We start from the raw sequence: 17449 nt of genomic DNA, 5'->3' as shown, positions 1-17449 counted from the left end.
CACAAGATTTTTAAAAATAACAACACCACTTACCGTATTTTCAATGCACAAGACTAGGGGTTTTTTTACCCAAAAATTAGGTTTGAAATTGGGGCTCGTCTTATACACGGGTAGTGCTGAGGTGTGTTTTCTTAATTTGGAGTCCCTCAAAATAGGGGCCGTCTTTTACGCTCATCATCATTATTATTATTTTTACAGAAAAAGACATTATTATTTTAGATTTTTAAAATAGTAACACTTAGTATCATTACCATTTTTACAGAAAAACTTATTATATTAGATCTTTAAAAAAAAACTATTATCTTTATTATTTTTACAGAAAAACAAAACTTATTATTTTTATATTATATATTTAAAATAATAATAGTAATAACAACAACTATCATCATCATTACCATTTTTACAGAAAAACAAAACGGCGGGGCGTGAGGAAAGCCCACAACCTTACTTTAAAAACACGCCTGCGAGGAGTTTGAAAGGCGGCGCTTGGAAGGGACTGGAATTTACCTCAGCCGCTTCTCTCCCGACTGGGCCTCTTCCCCCGCCGCGCGCTCGGCCGGGCCCCGCCCCGTTTCCCCCGGCGCGCCGTCACTTCCGCGAGGCGGGTCCCGGCGCGCGGGGAGACCCCTTTTGGTGACGGGCGCAAGGCGGCGTCGAGCGGGTGCTCCGGGATGGCGGCCGGGATGGGGCCGCGGCGTCGGCAGCGGCACCTGCGCCTGGCGCACCTCCTCCGGGCCCCCGCTGCTGCCGGCGGCGGCCGCCGGGCTTCCGCCTTGCCGCTGAAGGGAAGCGCCCGGCCCCTGCGCTGATGGGGAGCGGGAGCGGCGGTTGCGAAAGAAGACGAAGAAAAAGACGACGACGGCGGAGGAGGCGGAGGAGGAGGCGACCGCAGCAGCAGCAGCAGCACGAGCAGCAGCAGCAGCAGCAGCAACGCTAGTGCCGGACTGAGGGGCGGCGGCTTCCGTTTTTGTATTTTAAGCGGGTGGGGGGGGGTTTCGGGAGGGGAAGCCTCGCCCGCGGAGAAGCGGGGGCTGGGAGCCACCGAAGAGGCCCGTCGAGGGGATGTGGCGGTGGATCCGGCAGCAGCTGGTAGGTGGGGCGTTGGGGTGGGGAGGGGTCTCTCCTCAGGAAAAGGGGGCTCGCTTTTGCCCCTCACTGAGGAAAGTGTGTATGGGGGGGGGGTCCTCCTCAACTTTCTCTTCTCTCTTACTTCGCTCTCCCTCCCTCGTTTTTCTGAGGCGGGTGTCACACCTGGTCCCGTTCCCATCCTTTTTTGGGGGGGGCTCTTCAGCTTTCTCTTCTCTCTTTCTTCGCCCCCTCCCTCTTTTTCTGAGGCGGGTGTCACGCTTGGTCCCGTTCCCGTCCTTTTTTTTTGGGGGGGTGTCCTCTCCTCACTCCCTCCCCTCAAGTAATATACTATATTCTCTCCCCCCCCCTCCTTTCTTCTTGCCTCCATTAGTTTCTTGCTTTCTTTCTCTCCCCGCCCCACTTGTTACTTTTCCAGTGGTGAAAGGGGGGGCTAACTCCCTCCCCCCCCCCAAAATATCCTGCCTGCTTTCAACTTCAGCACCTGCTAAGTGGGTCCTCTTTCTGCCCACCTCACCCATCTTTTTGCGCCCTGTTCCCTTTAAGTTTTTAGGACTAAGCCTGAAATGGCTTTTCTTAAGGGTGCGCCAGTTTGCACATGCATGTGTGCTCTCTGGGGAGATGTGGGACATCTTGTAGCTAGCTTCCTGCTCAGTGACAAATCTGAGTTTGCTCAGCCTAGTGTGTTTAAAAACGCTTCCTTGTGGTTTGTGACGGCTGCATCTTCTTCTTTTCTCTTTCTGCTTGCTGTTGTCTCCCCACAGGTGCAATTTCCTACTTTCAAATTTAAGCATATTGGTTGAGTCAGTTTAGTAGCAGTAGGTGAGGGAAACAGATATGAGGAAAGTTAGATTGGGGGCCAGGTGGAGAAGGAAGTAGCCTGGGGGTACTCACAAGCCTGAAGGTGTTTGTGGGGGCAAGATTTTTACTCTACAACGGGACCTATAACTTTATTTAATATTGAATGTAATATTTTATTTTCCATTATTCCTTCTAGAGAGTAGACACTTAGGATCCCGTTGTATCTTGAATGAATCATGGGGTGAGGTCTGCAGTTCTTGGGCTGATGATAACAGCTTGCAATTGCCAGCAAGTTCTGGCTTTTTAACCAAGATATTACGATTCAAAATAATTTGTATCTGATCCAAGAATGCAACTATGATAAATGGCAGTGATATTTGCCGGGAAGTCATTGTTGGAGCCTTTCCTGATTGCTTGACCAGGGATTACGATCACTTTTGTGCAATGGCAAAAGTTTAAGCCTATTGGAAGTTTGTAAATACTGTATTTGAATAAGATTCTTTTGGCTGCTACAGGCTGCAAGCCAACTTCAAAAAGTTTTAGAAAGCTCTGGTACAGAGGGTCAGGACTGTTGTCTCTTGCCTATTTCCCTCTTAGAAGAATAAAATTTTTATTTATACCCCGCCCACCTGGCTGGTTTTCCCCCACCACTCTGGGCGACTCCCAAGAGATTAAAAACAGAATAAAACATCAAACATTAAAAACTTCCCTAGACAGGGATGCCTTCAGAACAAGAGAGAGAGAAGATTATCTTCTAACAGCTTCATTTCTCAATACTCAGGCTCTTGAAAACTGTTACAACAAAATAAGTAAAGTAATAAATGTAATTCAAAATGCAACAACTTCCTGCTTTTTGGAACAAAGTGTTGGATTGATAGTAATGACTTAAGGGGAGTTGCGTCCTAATGCGTTACACGCCTACACAACAGTGACGTGATATGGTAACAGACAGTAAATCTGCAGCTTGTTTACAAGGGAAGAAACAACTATTGATATCAGCTGTCTGCTCATATAAGTCATCTAGGAAGTAAACCACAACAATGTACTTAAATTTATAGAACGCTATACTAAATGAACAGGGATGCGGGTGGCGCTGTGGGTAAAACCTCAGCGCCTAGGACTTGCCGATCGTCAGGTCGGCGGTTCGAATCCCCGCGGCGGGGTGCGCTCCCGTTGCTCGGTCCCAGCGCCTGCCAACCTAGCAGTTCGAAAGCACCCCCGGGTGCAAGTAGATAAATAGGGACCGCTTACTAGCGGGAAGGTAAACGGCGTTTCCGTGTGCTGTGCTGGCTCGCCAGATGCAGCTTGTCACGCTGGCCACGTGACCCGGAAGTGTCTTCGGACAGCGCTGGCCCCCGGCCTCTTAAGTGAGATGGGCGCGCAACCCCAGAGTCGGACACGACTTGCCCGTACGGGCAGGGGTACCTTTACCTTTTTATACTAAATGAATAAAAACGTTTCAAGTACAGTATCTTACATTTGCTTAGATCCTGTTCATTTTGCAATTGATTATATTTGCATTTACTGCATAGCTTAGCTTTTATACCATTGTTAAAGTAGCATGTGGTGGTTTATTTATAAATATCCTAGGAATCTTTATAATTGTTCTAAAAGATTTTGAGAGAGGCAGCTTTTTGCAAACTGCCCATATAGTGATGCATTTTCAGTTGGAGCTTCAGTTTATATTGGTTGTCAGTCCAATGATACTTTATCGCATTGGGATGATACTAGGAACAATTCTTTATGAAAGGGTTATTTTTGTCACTGTGCAGTTTGCTAATCTGTTGTCTAGGATGGATTCTTTTTATTATACTACAGCTGTTGGGAAAGGTTTTTCAGATTTTTTGGTTTATCTTGGCTGCCTTAATATTTTAGATATGACTGATACTTGGTCTTATATTTCACTTACATATAGCTGTTTTTATTTATGGGTTCATCTAACTAATAGCTTCCTAACACAACAATCTTGAAACTATTGTATGTGTGTAGGGTGGCACTAGCATGCTATGATAGATCTGCCAATGGGCTGTGAGAAATAGCTTAAAGACTCATGTGAGCCGAAGGCACCCAACTAGATGCTTCTCTGTACTGTACAGTTCACTCCTCTGGCTTTTGCCTTCTTCCAAGTCAACTGTCATGCTCAGAACAGTGACTCTCTTAGAAAAAACATGTGGTAGACTCCTCTAGTGTGACTCAGTTTAAGCTTTTCTGCATCTGAGTGCAGTGTGTCTCTCATTTTAATTCAGAAAAGCAAACCCTGAGTTTTCAATAATATTAGCTACACTGGGCACTCTCTGTGGAAAGGCAGGCATAAAGTTGTACATCTCAGCAGTGGGAACCCTGCTCTAAACAGGGAGCAGAGAAATATAATTATTTTTAGTTGCATTTAATAGTTCACATTTTGGCCCCCTGGCCGTTGTATTTAACTGTACTATGTCAGTTTTATGACCAAAAGTTTTATGTGTGTTTGGTGGAGGGAACTTGGTTTTTAACTTTTGCCTTTTTAAAAAAACGAACAAATCTTTGGTTGTGTATTTTGGCCACTTGCATATGAACAACCAGATATCTTTTCCTTTTAACATTACAATGAGTAATTTTTACATGGGGCTAACTTTATTCATTCATTATTACGATATTACCAGATACTACAGTGGTACCTCGGGTTAAGTACTTAATTCGTTCTGGAGGTCCGTTCTTAACCTGAAACTGTTCTTAACCTGAAGCACCACTTTAGCTAATGGGGCCTCCAGCTGCCGCTGCGCTGCTGGAGCACGATTTCTGATCTCATCCTGAAGCAAAGTTCTTAACCCGAGGTAATATTTCTGGGTTAGCAGAGTCTGTAACATGAAGCGTCTGTAACCCGAGGTACCACTGTATAATAAGCTAAATGTGGTGCTGAGAGAATGCTTTATCTGCAAGCTCAAAAGCTGGGGGTTTTGCATGTAATAAATGCATGTTTGATAGACTTGTTTTTTTGCAGACTTCTACCCTCATGGGAGAGCTCCTTTTATTGGGATAGTCAATTTTCTTAGCTTTCAAATTGCAGCGCTTATTACCTGTGATATCCCACATGGCTATTCCTTCAAAGCCAGGTTGTTCTCTTCCTCTGTTTTTGTTGTTGTGGGTTGCTGCTGCTGCTGCGGCAAGGTACATAACACTTCCTGAATAGCAGGGAAGAAGAATAACTCATCAAGGTGTGGAGATGAATGTTCCTTGAATAGGGAAGAGATACCTGTCAGTAGAGACAAGGTGTGGGTAGCATACTTGTTGAAAACACAGTGGGAAGAATGTTTACTTGGTTGCTTTGGATTTGAAAAAAAGGTGTAAGCTGAGCAAGAGTTGAATTTGTGTGTTGGAAGCAGCAGTTCATAAGGAGGATTTATTAAAATTTATTAAAATTAGTGTTTCAGTACAATAAGGCAGGGAATTTAAAGTTAAAGGCAATTAGTTCCTTTAGCCTCATCGAACTTCAGACATCCCTGGGGTCCAGACTAGACCCCCCATGGTGAACAATTTGATGTGATGGATGGGATACTTCATGGCATAGGGTCTTGAATTGTAAGATCAGTGTGCCCCGTTGAAACCAATAGCTGTTCCACTCCTCCAGCTTGTCACAATAGCACTTGCAATGGCTATATAGGGAGCTTGTGTGTGTGCACTTGCCAAAGATTGGCTATCTGCAGTGCAAAGTAGAAGAGTCGGCACAGTCGATTGTTCTGAAATTGGATTAAAATCCAAGGCTTAATGCAGTTGCCAAGAGTGTAGAAGTTAGGTCAGATTCAGCATGAATAAAATTTTGAGCAACCATAGCAAAGAGGAAGGTTTGATAACTTAATTATTTCATTTATTTAACCGGATTGTTTTTGTAGCATCCAGATAATACCATTTACCTATTTGCATTTTCATTCCTTGAGAAATGGAATGGTGGTTCTTTCCTATTGCTCCCTTTTAATTCTGAACTCTGATGGTGAATACCATAAAATGGAGCCAAAATGGGGTCACTGAGAAGCCAGAAGGGAAAAATCTGCATTCTTGTGGGAAACCTGATAGTTACAAAAAGTACATTAAAAATATATTAAAAAACCCATACCCACCTTAAGAGCCCAATGAGGACTGAGCATGCCCAGCAAAGTACTGTGTAATAAGCATATTGTATGTTTGTTGGGGGGGGGGAGGGGAATTGAAAAGCAGGTGGGGTGGAATTGAGTCTCCTAGTGGAGAACAAGGTTGGTTGGAACTCTGAACAACAGAACTCCTAACATTTGTTGCGGGTCCCACTTGTATTATTATTAATGAGATTCCAGCTACAGAACACTTATGATTGGGGTGAGGAAAATCAGGGGTCAAAAGCACCTTCCCAAGCAACTTGGAAGGATATAGAATCCCAAAATTATTTTATTTTCTAAGGAAAATGGTCACTGATTTTTGCCAGAGTGTTATATCATGTACCACTGGCTTATTAGCATTTACTGTCTTGCAAAGAAGCCACTTCTAGTGTCTCACTGTTTCTAATAATTGAAAGAGTTGTTTGCTTTCATTATAATGCATAAACATGTACGACTGTGCTGTCAGAATGTCCAAACAGAATAACAATTGCACAGCTTTGCAAACAGGCACCAAGATCTGCAAATGCTTTGCTATAGAGTTCGGTTAGGAAGTAGGAGTTTTTCTTTACAGTGTTCTTTTACTCCTCCTAATTTATATAATAAAGGAGAATGATAATCACAATTTATTGTACAGCTGTTAAACGCCTACATCTAGCACTTCTGTATGGCAATGAGCACTACAGTTTCTATATACACAGTTTAATCTTGTGTCTATGATTTTTTTGATTCTATGTGTTCCTTTCATATGTTTACTGTATATCCTGCCTTTCTCCACCAAGTGTACATGAGGCATCTCACCATAGAAAAAAGGACTGGTATAGCAAAATGATAATATAACACTGTGGCATGCAGTGACAGGGGCCAAGTGTACATGGCTGCCACAACTGGGAAGGCCCCTCCTTTCTGCCCATCCATAACATCTCAGATGGCAAGGGCACACAGAGGACAGTCTCCATAGAGGGGCAGAGTTCTCAAGCTTGTTCATATGCAAGGAGGTGATTCAGAGATGCCCTGGCCTCAGACAGTTAGTTGATTTAAAGGTCAAAGCCAGTGCATTAAATCCAGTCCAGGAACAAATTGGCTGTCAGCACAGTTAGTAAAGGATTGGAGTAATATGCTCTGATCTCATAGTCCCTTCCCAAACCCTGGGAACCCCATGGGGAGCATGTTACAGTAGTCCAACTTGGAGGAGACTAGAGTATGTATGAATGAATGAATGACTAAACTAAGTTTGGTTCCTGCTCAGAAGCATGCAGCTGTCTTTCCAGATCAACCTGATTAGAGACAATTCTACCCCACACCTGAGTATCTAGGAGTACTCTGAAATGGCAAATCTCTTACTTTAGAGGAAATATAACCCCAATCAGGACAAGTTGGAACACCACTCCAGGGGTCATCAAATTTCCCAGTCAACAGTACCTCCATCTCATTTGGATTAAGTCACCACCACCACCAAATCTGTCTGGTCCAAAATGGCATTATTCAGTTATACAGTGAGAAAACTTTTCACATCCTCATGTTATGTGTAGAAATTTGAGAGAAAACATCAGGATACAAATTTGTCACTATATGAGTCTAAATCTACTTTTCGCCAGGATTAATCTTTGTTCTATAATTCTAATCATCAAAAAGGCATTACTTTTTCAAAATATTTTTGTATTTTCATTTAAATTGATTCTGTGACAGTTTACAAAAAAAATAACGCAGTACATAAGAGCAACGTAATGGAATTTTAAAAATCTAATATTGTAATGGAGATACAGAGCTGGTACTAGAATAAGGAAAGGAGGAAATAAATAAGATGAATTCCAGAAGTTCAAGATCCTACAGCAGTTGTTGGAGTCATTTCAAGTCCCATTTCTAGCACTGAAGTATTAGTAGAATGGCTAGGAGTGAACCCACTGGGTTATTCTTGTATTGCAAACAGACCTAGTGGTAAAAAAGATTTTAGATATTGTAAAAACGTTGCTGTCACTGGGAGAAACCTTTCCGAAAGCTGATATGTATGCAGTAAATGGAATGCTAGGCATGGGCTTCAGGTTCTTGGTTTCACATGCTTCCTTTGCGGTGAATGCAGATAAGAAAGTCTCGGCCATAGTTCACCTTTTCCCAGTAGGAATAATAGTGACTTAACTGGACTATTGTGAGGAGTACGAAGAGATAAGGAGTGCTATGTAAATGAAATTCAGTGCTGCTTATCGGCAGTGAAGGAGCCAGTAACCTTCTCTAGCCTGAGTGAATTTGTGGAAAGTTGCATAACATGCTAGGTGCAGCTATTTGTGCAGAAAAGCCCAGCCAAATTGGAAAGAAGCAGTTAGCAAGCCAGCTGCACTGATTCAGTAATAAATACTGTGTTAATAGACATTGGTTTTGAAGCATGAGCCCTGGATAAGCTCCTGTAGTGTTGTGCGGGACGTTGGAAGCAAAGTGGTGGAGAAAGGGTGGATTCCTCAAGGCAACCAAGTTTTATCCATTTTGAAATTCTTATATTTCTTGAGCAGGCATGCATACTAACTAGTTGCTATAACAAAAAGCATATTGGTTAGGAGTTAAATTGAGCATTTGTATAATCCAAGAGCGTGTTTGGAAGCGTTGTAAATATCCACAAATTTGAGAACTGAATAGATTGCAGAGGTGTTTGGAAGGACATGGAATGAGTACAAAATTTCATCTCTAGAAGTTCTCTAGAACACTAGTCTTCAGCTGGTGGGCCAGGAGCTTAGGACCCACTAGTGGGTTGTGGCCTGGTCCATGCCATTATATGGTAAAAGTTTAAAGTATTGGTACCCAAAGGAATGTTTGTCCTGGGTCTGAAGAGCTTGATGACACCTGCTCTATATGATCCTGGTGAAATCACCTGTGCTAACTTGCTATTCAACAAGTTCATTAGGAAGCCCAGTATAAAAACAACCTGCAATTCATTGTGTCATTCAAGAGTACTTCATGTCTGTTTCTTTATGGGTGTTTCCATAGAAAAGCAGCCTTTAATTTTAAATGTGTATGAGGAAGAGAGGGTTTTCGTGTTCTAAGGATTTAGTCTTAATGTGGTTTAAGTAAGGCTTAGCCTTATTGAAATCTCATATTACTATTATTATTATTATTATTATTTTAAAAATGAACTTTATTTGACCCCGGGTGGAGAGAGCCTGGCTCATCCCTGGCTGTTGATTGGGCATCTGCTTTAGTTCTCCAGCTTTCCTTAAGCTTAAGGCAAAGCTAGGAAAATAGCTGCCTCCATGCAGCCTGGAGAATGGGGCTCATCCACACTTCCCTTTGCTCTGCATTTCTAGGCACACGTCTGAGCTTTCCAGGTCTGGTGGTGGTGGTTTGCACTGGCTCTTTCCCCACGAAAACCCATTCTTTACCACTGAATTGGAGCAAACAGCAATCTGCAGAAAACCTGAATTTGACTTTTGCTGCAATTCAGCAGTAAAGAGTGGGTTTTCGTGTGGAAAGTGGTAAGCAGTGGGACAAAAAAATCAAAACCGAAAGTGCTCAGACACTGACCAGGAGCGTGCAGATCTGGGCTTAGAAAGCACAAGGCAAAAGGTAAGTGCAGATGAGCCCTGAGACAGGAGATCACAGGTTGCAGCTGTTAAAAGTAGCCTGAAGGAGACAAAACTTGCTGCACTTTCAAGGGAAAGCATTTAGAAGCACTTACGTCTGAGCATCCCCTGAAGCTTGGTTTAACTTAACGTAACCGAAGGCATCTCTGAGTCTGAAAGAAGGGTGGATTTTTAAACTGCTATTGAGCTTCCTTTTGAAACAACTAGCTAGTTCCTGATAATGTGCAGTAATCCTAATAGGTCAGCCTTTCTGTTGGGGATTCTGGCATTGTTACATCATTTATGTGGAACAGATGGTGAGGGTTCTGGCAGCGACAGTGGCTGAATAAAGGATATCCCTGGCTTGGCTCCATGAATTCTCAGTGGTCTGTGGTCCCTTGAGCTTCACAATAACATGTAATTGGAGCATCACATAAAGCTAGAGTCATTTGAGAATCAGTCTGGTTTATAACAACACCTGAAACGTATTGCCGTGCTTCATACTCATCCTGTACTGAGTTGACTCTGTGTGTATAAGAACAAGTGTCTTCATTTGTGTCATGAAAGATGGAGAAGCTGTTTTCCCCCTCTGATATTGCGCACAAGCATTGCCTTTGCTGTAGTCATTTTACAGATGTTCCATTCATAAATCTCTTCTCATTTTACTTGTCCTTTTGTTATTGGTCCCAGCTACTGCTGTTGTCTTTCTCCCTGAAGCAGACACTCTGTTCTAGAAACATTTAGCTTGCCTTTCGTTGGCTTCCTGTTTAATGTAAAAACTCCCCTTTAAAAAAGCAGTAAGGTAAAAGGTAAAGGACCCCTGGACGGTTAAGTCCAGTCAAAGCTGACTATGGGGTTGCAGCGCTCATCTCGCTTCAGGCCAAGGGAGCCGGCATTTGTCCACAGAAAGCTTTCTGGGTCATGTGGCCAGCATGACTATGCCGCTTCTGGCGCAATGGAACACTGTGATGGAAGCCGGAGCACATGGAAACACTGTTTACCTTCCCACCACACAGTAGTAATGTGCAGGTCAGATATTTCTGCTTGTTCCACAATACTAGGCATACATTTGGAAAATAAATTTATAAAGTAAGCATCACTTAGGCTGCATCTGGGAACAGATACAGCTGAGAATTTTCCAAGTATTATTTGTCAGCCAGCTGCTTTTCTGCACTCAAACCTCTTTTGTGTGCCAATTTTCAATATAGCCAACTTGTTATTTGTATCTTTCGCCATGCTGGCACAAACAACTGGGCAGCATCCTCTTTGCAGGGGTGAGTTGGCAGTGCATATGGATATGCAGAGATTACTGCAAATGTTCCTTAAAAAGTTACTTTGATTAATTATTTAATGAATAAATTGTTTCCCATGAGGCATCCTGAAGTAAAAACATACAGTTGGGAAGTCATGTTGGTCTGACACAGTAGAAATATATATAAAAAAATAACAAAAATAATAATAATTGTCCAGTAGCACCTTAGAGACCAACTAAGTTTGTTCTTGGTATGAGCTTCCGTATGCATGGACACTTCTTTATATACCATTATATACACACACACACACACACACACAGAGAGAGAGAGAGAGAGAGAGAGAGAAAATACTTAAATATATGAAAGCAGCTAAAACATCTGCATGTTTAAATGCAGTTCATATATAACCAATATGAAAAACACTAAGTGTGCACACACACAATGTGAAAATAACTTAAAATTCAATATAGATATCAACTTGTTTATCCCACATCTTCATGAAAATTAGTTTGACTGAGAGAGAGTGCTACATTTGAAAGGGATGTTCACAACGTCTATGTATGGTACCTGCAAAATTCCCCCATTGGTGATGATTTATTTATCGTGTATATTTTAAAAAAATCTTAGATGTTTTTCATTAAAAGATTCAACACAGCTTATATATACAGTTTAAAACTTAACAAATAAAAATGCAACCAGACAAAAAAAAAAATCAAAAGCTAGGAACAATATAAAACAATTCCAAAGATCATCTATGTTCTGAAATCATCTATGTTCTGAAATGTCTGGGCAAATAGGAAGGCTTTCAGATACCTTTACTAGCAAATTTGCTGGGAAAACTTGAAGTCTCCCATATTAAATACCTTTAGGTCAAATGATAATAAACTGACCATGGCAAAGTTTCCTTCGGAGGTCGCAATAAACAAAGATCATCATGCTCTAGACATAACAAAATGACTACCTTGGTCTCTTTTGCCTGATGTTTGGTTGTTTTAACTGTATCTTGTTTGGAAACTGTTTTGTGGGTCTATGGACCCCTATAAAGGTATTTGATTTGATACCTGTCCAGCTTCTGTAGCCTAGATTATTTACAATGGTATTTTGAATCTTTCACTATATGAATGCAACTTTGCAAATGAACTATTGAGTAGGCCCAGTTCTCTCCATGGGACTTAACTATTCCATCTAGGATTTGTGAAAGTGTCTCCTGAATCTTTTGGAAACTTCCATATTCATAGAGCTTCCACTTGCAATATGAATTTTTTCAGCCAGTGCTGTCCAGTGCTACACACTTGGGAGTGTAGGAATATTTCTCGGGAACATCTGCATAAGAGTAATTTCCAAGATCCTCTGCTGCCCACCCTGCCCCATCTGTATGCTTGTGTGTGAGGTGATATGCCAGCGCGTCTTGCCAAGTGCACGGTTTACATTTTTTATCAATTCAATTGAAGGACAAAGTGTTCACCTCAAGCAGTGTGAAATCAAAGAGTCTTGTGGGCCGCAGACAATTACTGCTTAAACTTCCTCCCAAAATGTGTATTTCTTTTTAAACATGGCCCAACACATTTGTAAGGTCAGTTCAGGGTGTGAGTGAATATTATGGAATCATAACTCTGTTTAAGGTGGAGCAAAGCTTAAAGATCAGTGCTTATCTTTGTTAGTTACGGAATTGTTTTCTTTTGTATCACAGTTAACTATGGACTGGTGGTGGCTCTGATCCAGGGATGTTTGCACTAATGGGGCTCCCGTGGTGTGGATCATTTTAGAATCATAGAATCATAGAGTTGGAAGAGACCACAAGGGCCATCGAGTCCAACCCCCTGCCAAGCAGGAAACACCATCACAGCACTCCTTACATATGGTTGTCAAGGCTCTTCTTAAAGACCTCCAAAGAAGGAGACTCCACCACACTCCTTGGCATTTTGCTATAGGCATTCAAAGTTCAGACAGACAGACAGACAGACAGACAGATAGATAGATAGACAGATTTCCAATATATAACAATTACAAAAAAGAGAAAAAAGAATACTAAAACAAAATCCCAACTCTTTCTCTCCCCCCGCCCCGGGACATACTAAGTTCAGTAAACTTGTTCTCTGTGGGTGGGCTTTACTTTCCCCTCTTCACAAGATAAAAATTTGTAATAAAAGCTGACAATATTGACTGACTTTAGGGGAACTACATGTACCTGCTTCTCAGGGTTCAAAATTAGCAGGGCACCAGGCGCATTTTGCATCTAAAGATTCTCCATTTGCGAGCACCTCAAAAAGTCTGTGTGCCATTTTTTGTGCCTGGCTGACACTCAAAGATTACTGAAATGCATGCGCTTTGAAGCCTTGAAGTATATGTTAAGGATAGACAATATGTTAAGGAGTTTAACAATAAAGAGTAGAGTGTTTTGAAAGCAAGTATGGTAGCAATATTTTTATTGTAAACACCAAATTAAACATGTATTAACAATTTCTGCTAAACATGTGATATTAACAATGTGTCACTTATGCGAATTGTGTATTAATTCATGCTTATCAAAATAAGAAATAAAAAGTGTTGCTGACGCGTCCCCCCCCCCCCCATGGCAACTAGACATTCTGTTTTGGCGCCTGATACCAGGTCCCAGAGGGACACAGGTGGCGCTGTGGGTTAAACCACAGAGCCTAGGACTTGCCAATCAGAAGGTCGGCGGTTCAAATCCCCGCGATGGGGTGAGCTCCCGTTGCTCAGTCCCTGCTCCTGCCAACCTAGCAATTCAAAAGCACATCAAAGTGCAAGTAGATAAATAGGGACTGCTCCGGCGGGAAGGTAAATGGCGTTTCAGTGTGCTGTTCTGGTTCGCCAGAAGCGGCTTAGTCATGCTGGCCACATGACCCGGAAGCTGTCTGCGGACAAACGCCGGCTCCCTCGGCCTATAAAGCGAGATGAGCGCCGCAACCCCAGAGTCGGTTACGACTGGACCTAATGGTTAGGGGTCCCTTTACCTTTACCTTTACCAGGTCCCAGAAGCCATTTAACTCCTAGCTTTTCTATCCCAGTTTCTAACACTGTTGTGCTTCTACTTGTACACTATTCTCAGTGGACATACACTGTCCTTGTGCACTGGGCAGCTCATACACTGTTCCTTGATGGATTTCCATGTAGACATCCGTCAGGGATTATTTAACTGTGATTGGTACATTGCTGAGAATTGGAGTTGGGGTCACTTCCATTGCTACAGTTCTATGTACCAAATCTTTATTGAACGTGAACTACGTCTCTCTTTGAGGGGATTGTAATAATATTTAAATTGGAAAACCACCTTGGGAGCTTTGGCAAAAAAGCAGTATATAAATGCAATAAATAATCATAAACTACACACTTTTCACATGCTACAATATTGATTTTATCTAGTTCTCTCAAGTAGTGGAAGCACTCCTGGTTCTATTCTTGTTAGCAGTTCTGCAGCTTTACTATCCTGTTTACGAACACATCTCTTCAATCAATAAGGGTTAGGACTATAATTAAAATGAAACCAGAGGGTGTGAGAGCTCTTAGCAAGAAACTGAATGTTGCTGAAAAGTGCTTTGGAAGGTTTCTAGTAAGTTAAGAATAAAACATCCTTTGTTCCACTCCTTGATTGTGCTTGCAGTTAGAAATTGTGTTTGCTAACCTTTTATCTCTGTTTTGGCTGGGAGAAGGATGCTGACCCCACAAGCCTGGAGGAGGAATAGAATTGCTTTTTTTAAAAAAGTTCATTTAAAAGCATAGCATCTTGTCTGTAGCGTTCAGTAGTTACTTCATTGACCTGATTTTCAATGGTCCCCTGTAGCTTATGGCCCAGCACTCACAACTCCTTCTAACCCTCCTTCTATAGCCATGCCTTTTAGGAAAAAAAGCACAAGAGCCATTTAATTGCTTGCATGAAAGTTTTGAGAGCCAGCAAATATCAGTAGCTGGATTTGATCTGACAAAGCACTTCCTGAAACACAAGGTCATCTCTGCCTGGCAGAATGCAGGTGGCACGATTGCAGCTAAGCTCTATTTTATGTAAATGTCTCCTTCCCTGTGAAAAGATTTTGGAGAGAAACAATTTAGTAAATGAAATGCGTTTATGCTTGAAAAAGGAATGGAAGCATGAATCCCAGTCTAAACCTAATTAAAACCCACAGCCTTGTCAGATTTTTGAAATGCAGCAATTCAGCGAGAGCTTTCTAGATTATAGAACTTTATTATAGAACTATATTACAGAACTTTCTATATTACAGAATTCGGGGGCTCTGAGGAGGATTTATGTGCCATCAGTGGCAACGTTTTCATGCTGAAACTTAGGAAACTGGGAACGGCTCTCGTTTACTTTATGGCTTGGAAACTGAAATATTAAACACTGCAGTTTTTATGCAGAAGCATTGCTGTAGAGTAAGCATCAGGCTGCAGTGAACTGACTGCCCTGCTTAAAAGAATGGAAAAACTTACGTTCTGGGAGCCAGTGTTGGTATAGCAGAGTGTAACTGTGCCTCGGCCTCACCTACATCACAGGGTGGCTGTGAGGATAAATTGAGGAGGGGAGACCGTCTACACTGCCTTGAGATCCTTAGAGGATATGAGAGAGCTGAATTTAATAAGTAATGTTCAAAAGTATGCCTCTGTTAGATAAGAGCCAGAGGACATTTTTGTCACTTGATGGCTTGTTTACATGAAACATTTTGTCATGGAGTCTGTTCGTAATGCGAACAAGCTCCCAACAATTAGTCTCTGTCTTGTAATTAACATGCAAAATACATCAGGGAAAGGGTTTGGTTATGATTAGTTGTAGCCAATTGAGCTACTTAGAGTAGACCTATTAAAATCAGTGGGTGAATAATTTAAGTGCATTGATTTCAGTGGGGAGCATACTTGGCTATAACCTGATCTACCTATGGATGACAAGCATCCTTGTCTTTGTACTAGTAAATGAGATGTAAACAGTTTTCTTTTAATAATACCTTTTATTTATTGCTACTGTTTATTAACAAGAGAGAGGGGGTGTTTTGCTTTTGTTTTTGGAAAATACAGCAGCTGAGAGAAGAAAATGGCATTCCGTGATATTGAACAAACCTCTTCAGAGACAACTTGCATTGCTTCTTCATAACTTGATTTACCTTTGAGGTTGTCTTACTTCCTCTTAGCTGATCATGTGTTCTAGTTTCGTCTACTACAAGCATAGGCAAACTCGGCCCTCCAGATGTTTTGGGACTACAATTCCCATCATTCATGACCACTGGTCCTGTTAGCTAGGAATGATGGGAGTTGTAGTTCCAAAACATCTGGAGGGCCGAGTTTGCCTATGCCTAGTCTACTAGGTCACAGCATGTGTGAGCTGATGTAAGATATGGGAGAAATTATCTTAATAATGAACAGTTCAGGTGACAATAATTGCTTCTGAGTGTAAGAACCTCACTAAACTGGCCTTCATGTACTTGGTGTTCTCTATTATTTCAGACTGCAGCAACCATCAGCCTCAGTCACATGGTAGGAAAGATGGAAATTATGCTCTCCAAATGCTCTGGAGAAGGCTGATTGAAACTGAGCAGTTGAAGCCTCTTCGTAGCAATTTCCCACATCAGGAAAGTCCAGTTCCAAGTCTTTCTAACTAGGAGCAGTTGGCCATGGCCTTCAGTTGAAAAATTTGACAACAAACGTTTTATCTACACAGGACCAAATACCAGCCATTGAATTAGTGTATTTGGAGAGGAAAATATAGCAGGAAAAAGAACTTTGCAAAATTCTTGTGCACCGGCAATTTTTTTAAGAATCTCAAACTCATTGCCACTGACTCATTCTTACATAATAAAACAGCTAGTAATGGACTTACCCCATCCAGTTAAGATAATAACATGGTATTTTGCCAGTGCTGTGTGGAACATTGGCAAAGAATTTTGCATCTTAAGTAATTTTGACTGAAAAGATAGTTTCCAACTTTTTTCAGGTCCGCCCTGCCTAATAACTTGCCAGTGTTGCAACTACAATTTGTTTAATAACTGCTGAGTTGTATAGGATACTCAGAAAAGGTATAAAATCTTCTAATTCCCAAATCTGGCTCATAAAACCATAGGCCCAAGGGATCTTCAGTTCATTTTGCCCCATAACAAACATCTTTGAAGCCCAGGGGAGTTTTAAAAGAGAGTTTATTGTTTATAAAGGCTTTAAACTGCTTTTAATATATAAAAATCTCAGAATTTTGTTAAAAAGAAAGCCACTGGTCACAGTCAATTGCTTGGTCATGGCACAAAATCACTTTTTGGACCCAGACCATAGTTTGGCACCACACACATTTATCTTTCAGGTCAGATGGTTTTAATTCTCTATTGACCTTCAGTTGCACATGTTACTCTACTTCTTGTCCTTTATACATCATTTTGATTGCAAGTAGTGTTTTTTTCTGTTCTCTATATTGATGAGTTTTCTTGCTCTATTTTGGCTTTATAATGCTTACTAGGGAATGGGATGAACCATTAGAGGAAATTTTGTTTAATGGCCAGATGCTTCAGACTTAGTGATGTTGGCCCACAGTTAAACCTGTATTTACAAGTGAGTTCTAAATGTTTTCTGTCTCTACTTCTGTAGACTTTTTAGAAAGGGGTATAGCCTTTGGTGGATAGCTGGTGTGTTTGCTTTCCAGTCTGAAATGCCCATCAGTGAAAGGAAG

General features: G+C 41.6%; 1 protein-coding gene and 1 long non-coding RNA gene across 12 annotated transcripts in view; one reads left to right on the top strand and one right to left on the bottom strand.

The window, feature by feature from the left end:
- Positions 1-951: 951 nt before the first annotated feature.
- The window catches only part of ATP11B (ATPase phospholipid transporting 11B (putative)), an 86569-nt gene continuing 70071 nt past the window's right edge, over positions 952-17449 (top strand). For 7 of the 11 annotated variants that reach the window (XR_013987029.1, XM_081007813.1, XM_081007812.1 and 4 more), the window contains exon 1: positions 952-1089. Coding sequence is in view for 9 of the 11 variants with exons in the window: in XM_081007813.1 (XP_080863939.1) it covers positions 1063-1089 (27 nt within the window). In the remaining 2 variants the exon portion in view is untranslated. The remainder of the gene's footprint in view (positions 1090-17449) is intronic. The other 4 variants (XR_013987028.1, XM_081007815.1, XM_081007811.1 and 1 more) reach the window with 1 other exon arrangement.
- LOC308478526 lies at positions 7629-10959 on the bottom strand. The gene is made up of 2 exons (XR_013987103.1): positions 9655-10959; positions 7629-7922 (listed from the first exon to the last, which is right to left on the bottom strand). It is a non-coding gene; the product is annotated as an uncharacterized lncRNA (long non-coding RNA).

Source organism: Podarcis pityusensis, assembly GCF_964106645.2.
Source record: "Podarcis pityusensis genome assembly, chromosome: 5".
Taxonomy (NCBI): Eukaryota; Metazoa; Chordata; class Lepidosauria; order Squamata; family Lacertidae; genus Podarcis; species Podarcis pityusensis.
Note: the sequence above shows the minus strand (reverse complement) of the source record. Positions and strands in the feature narration are given on the sequence as shown.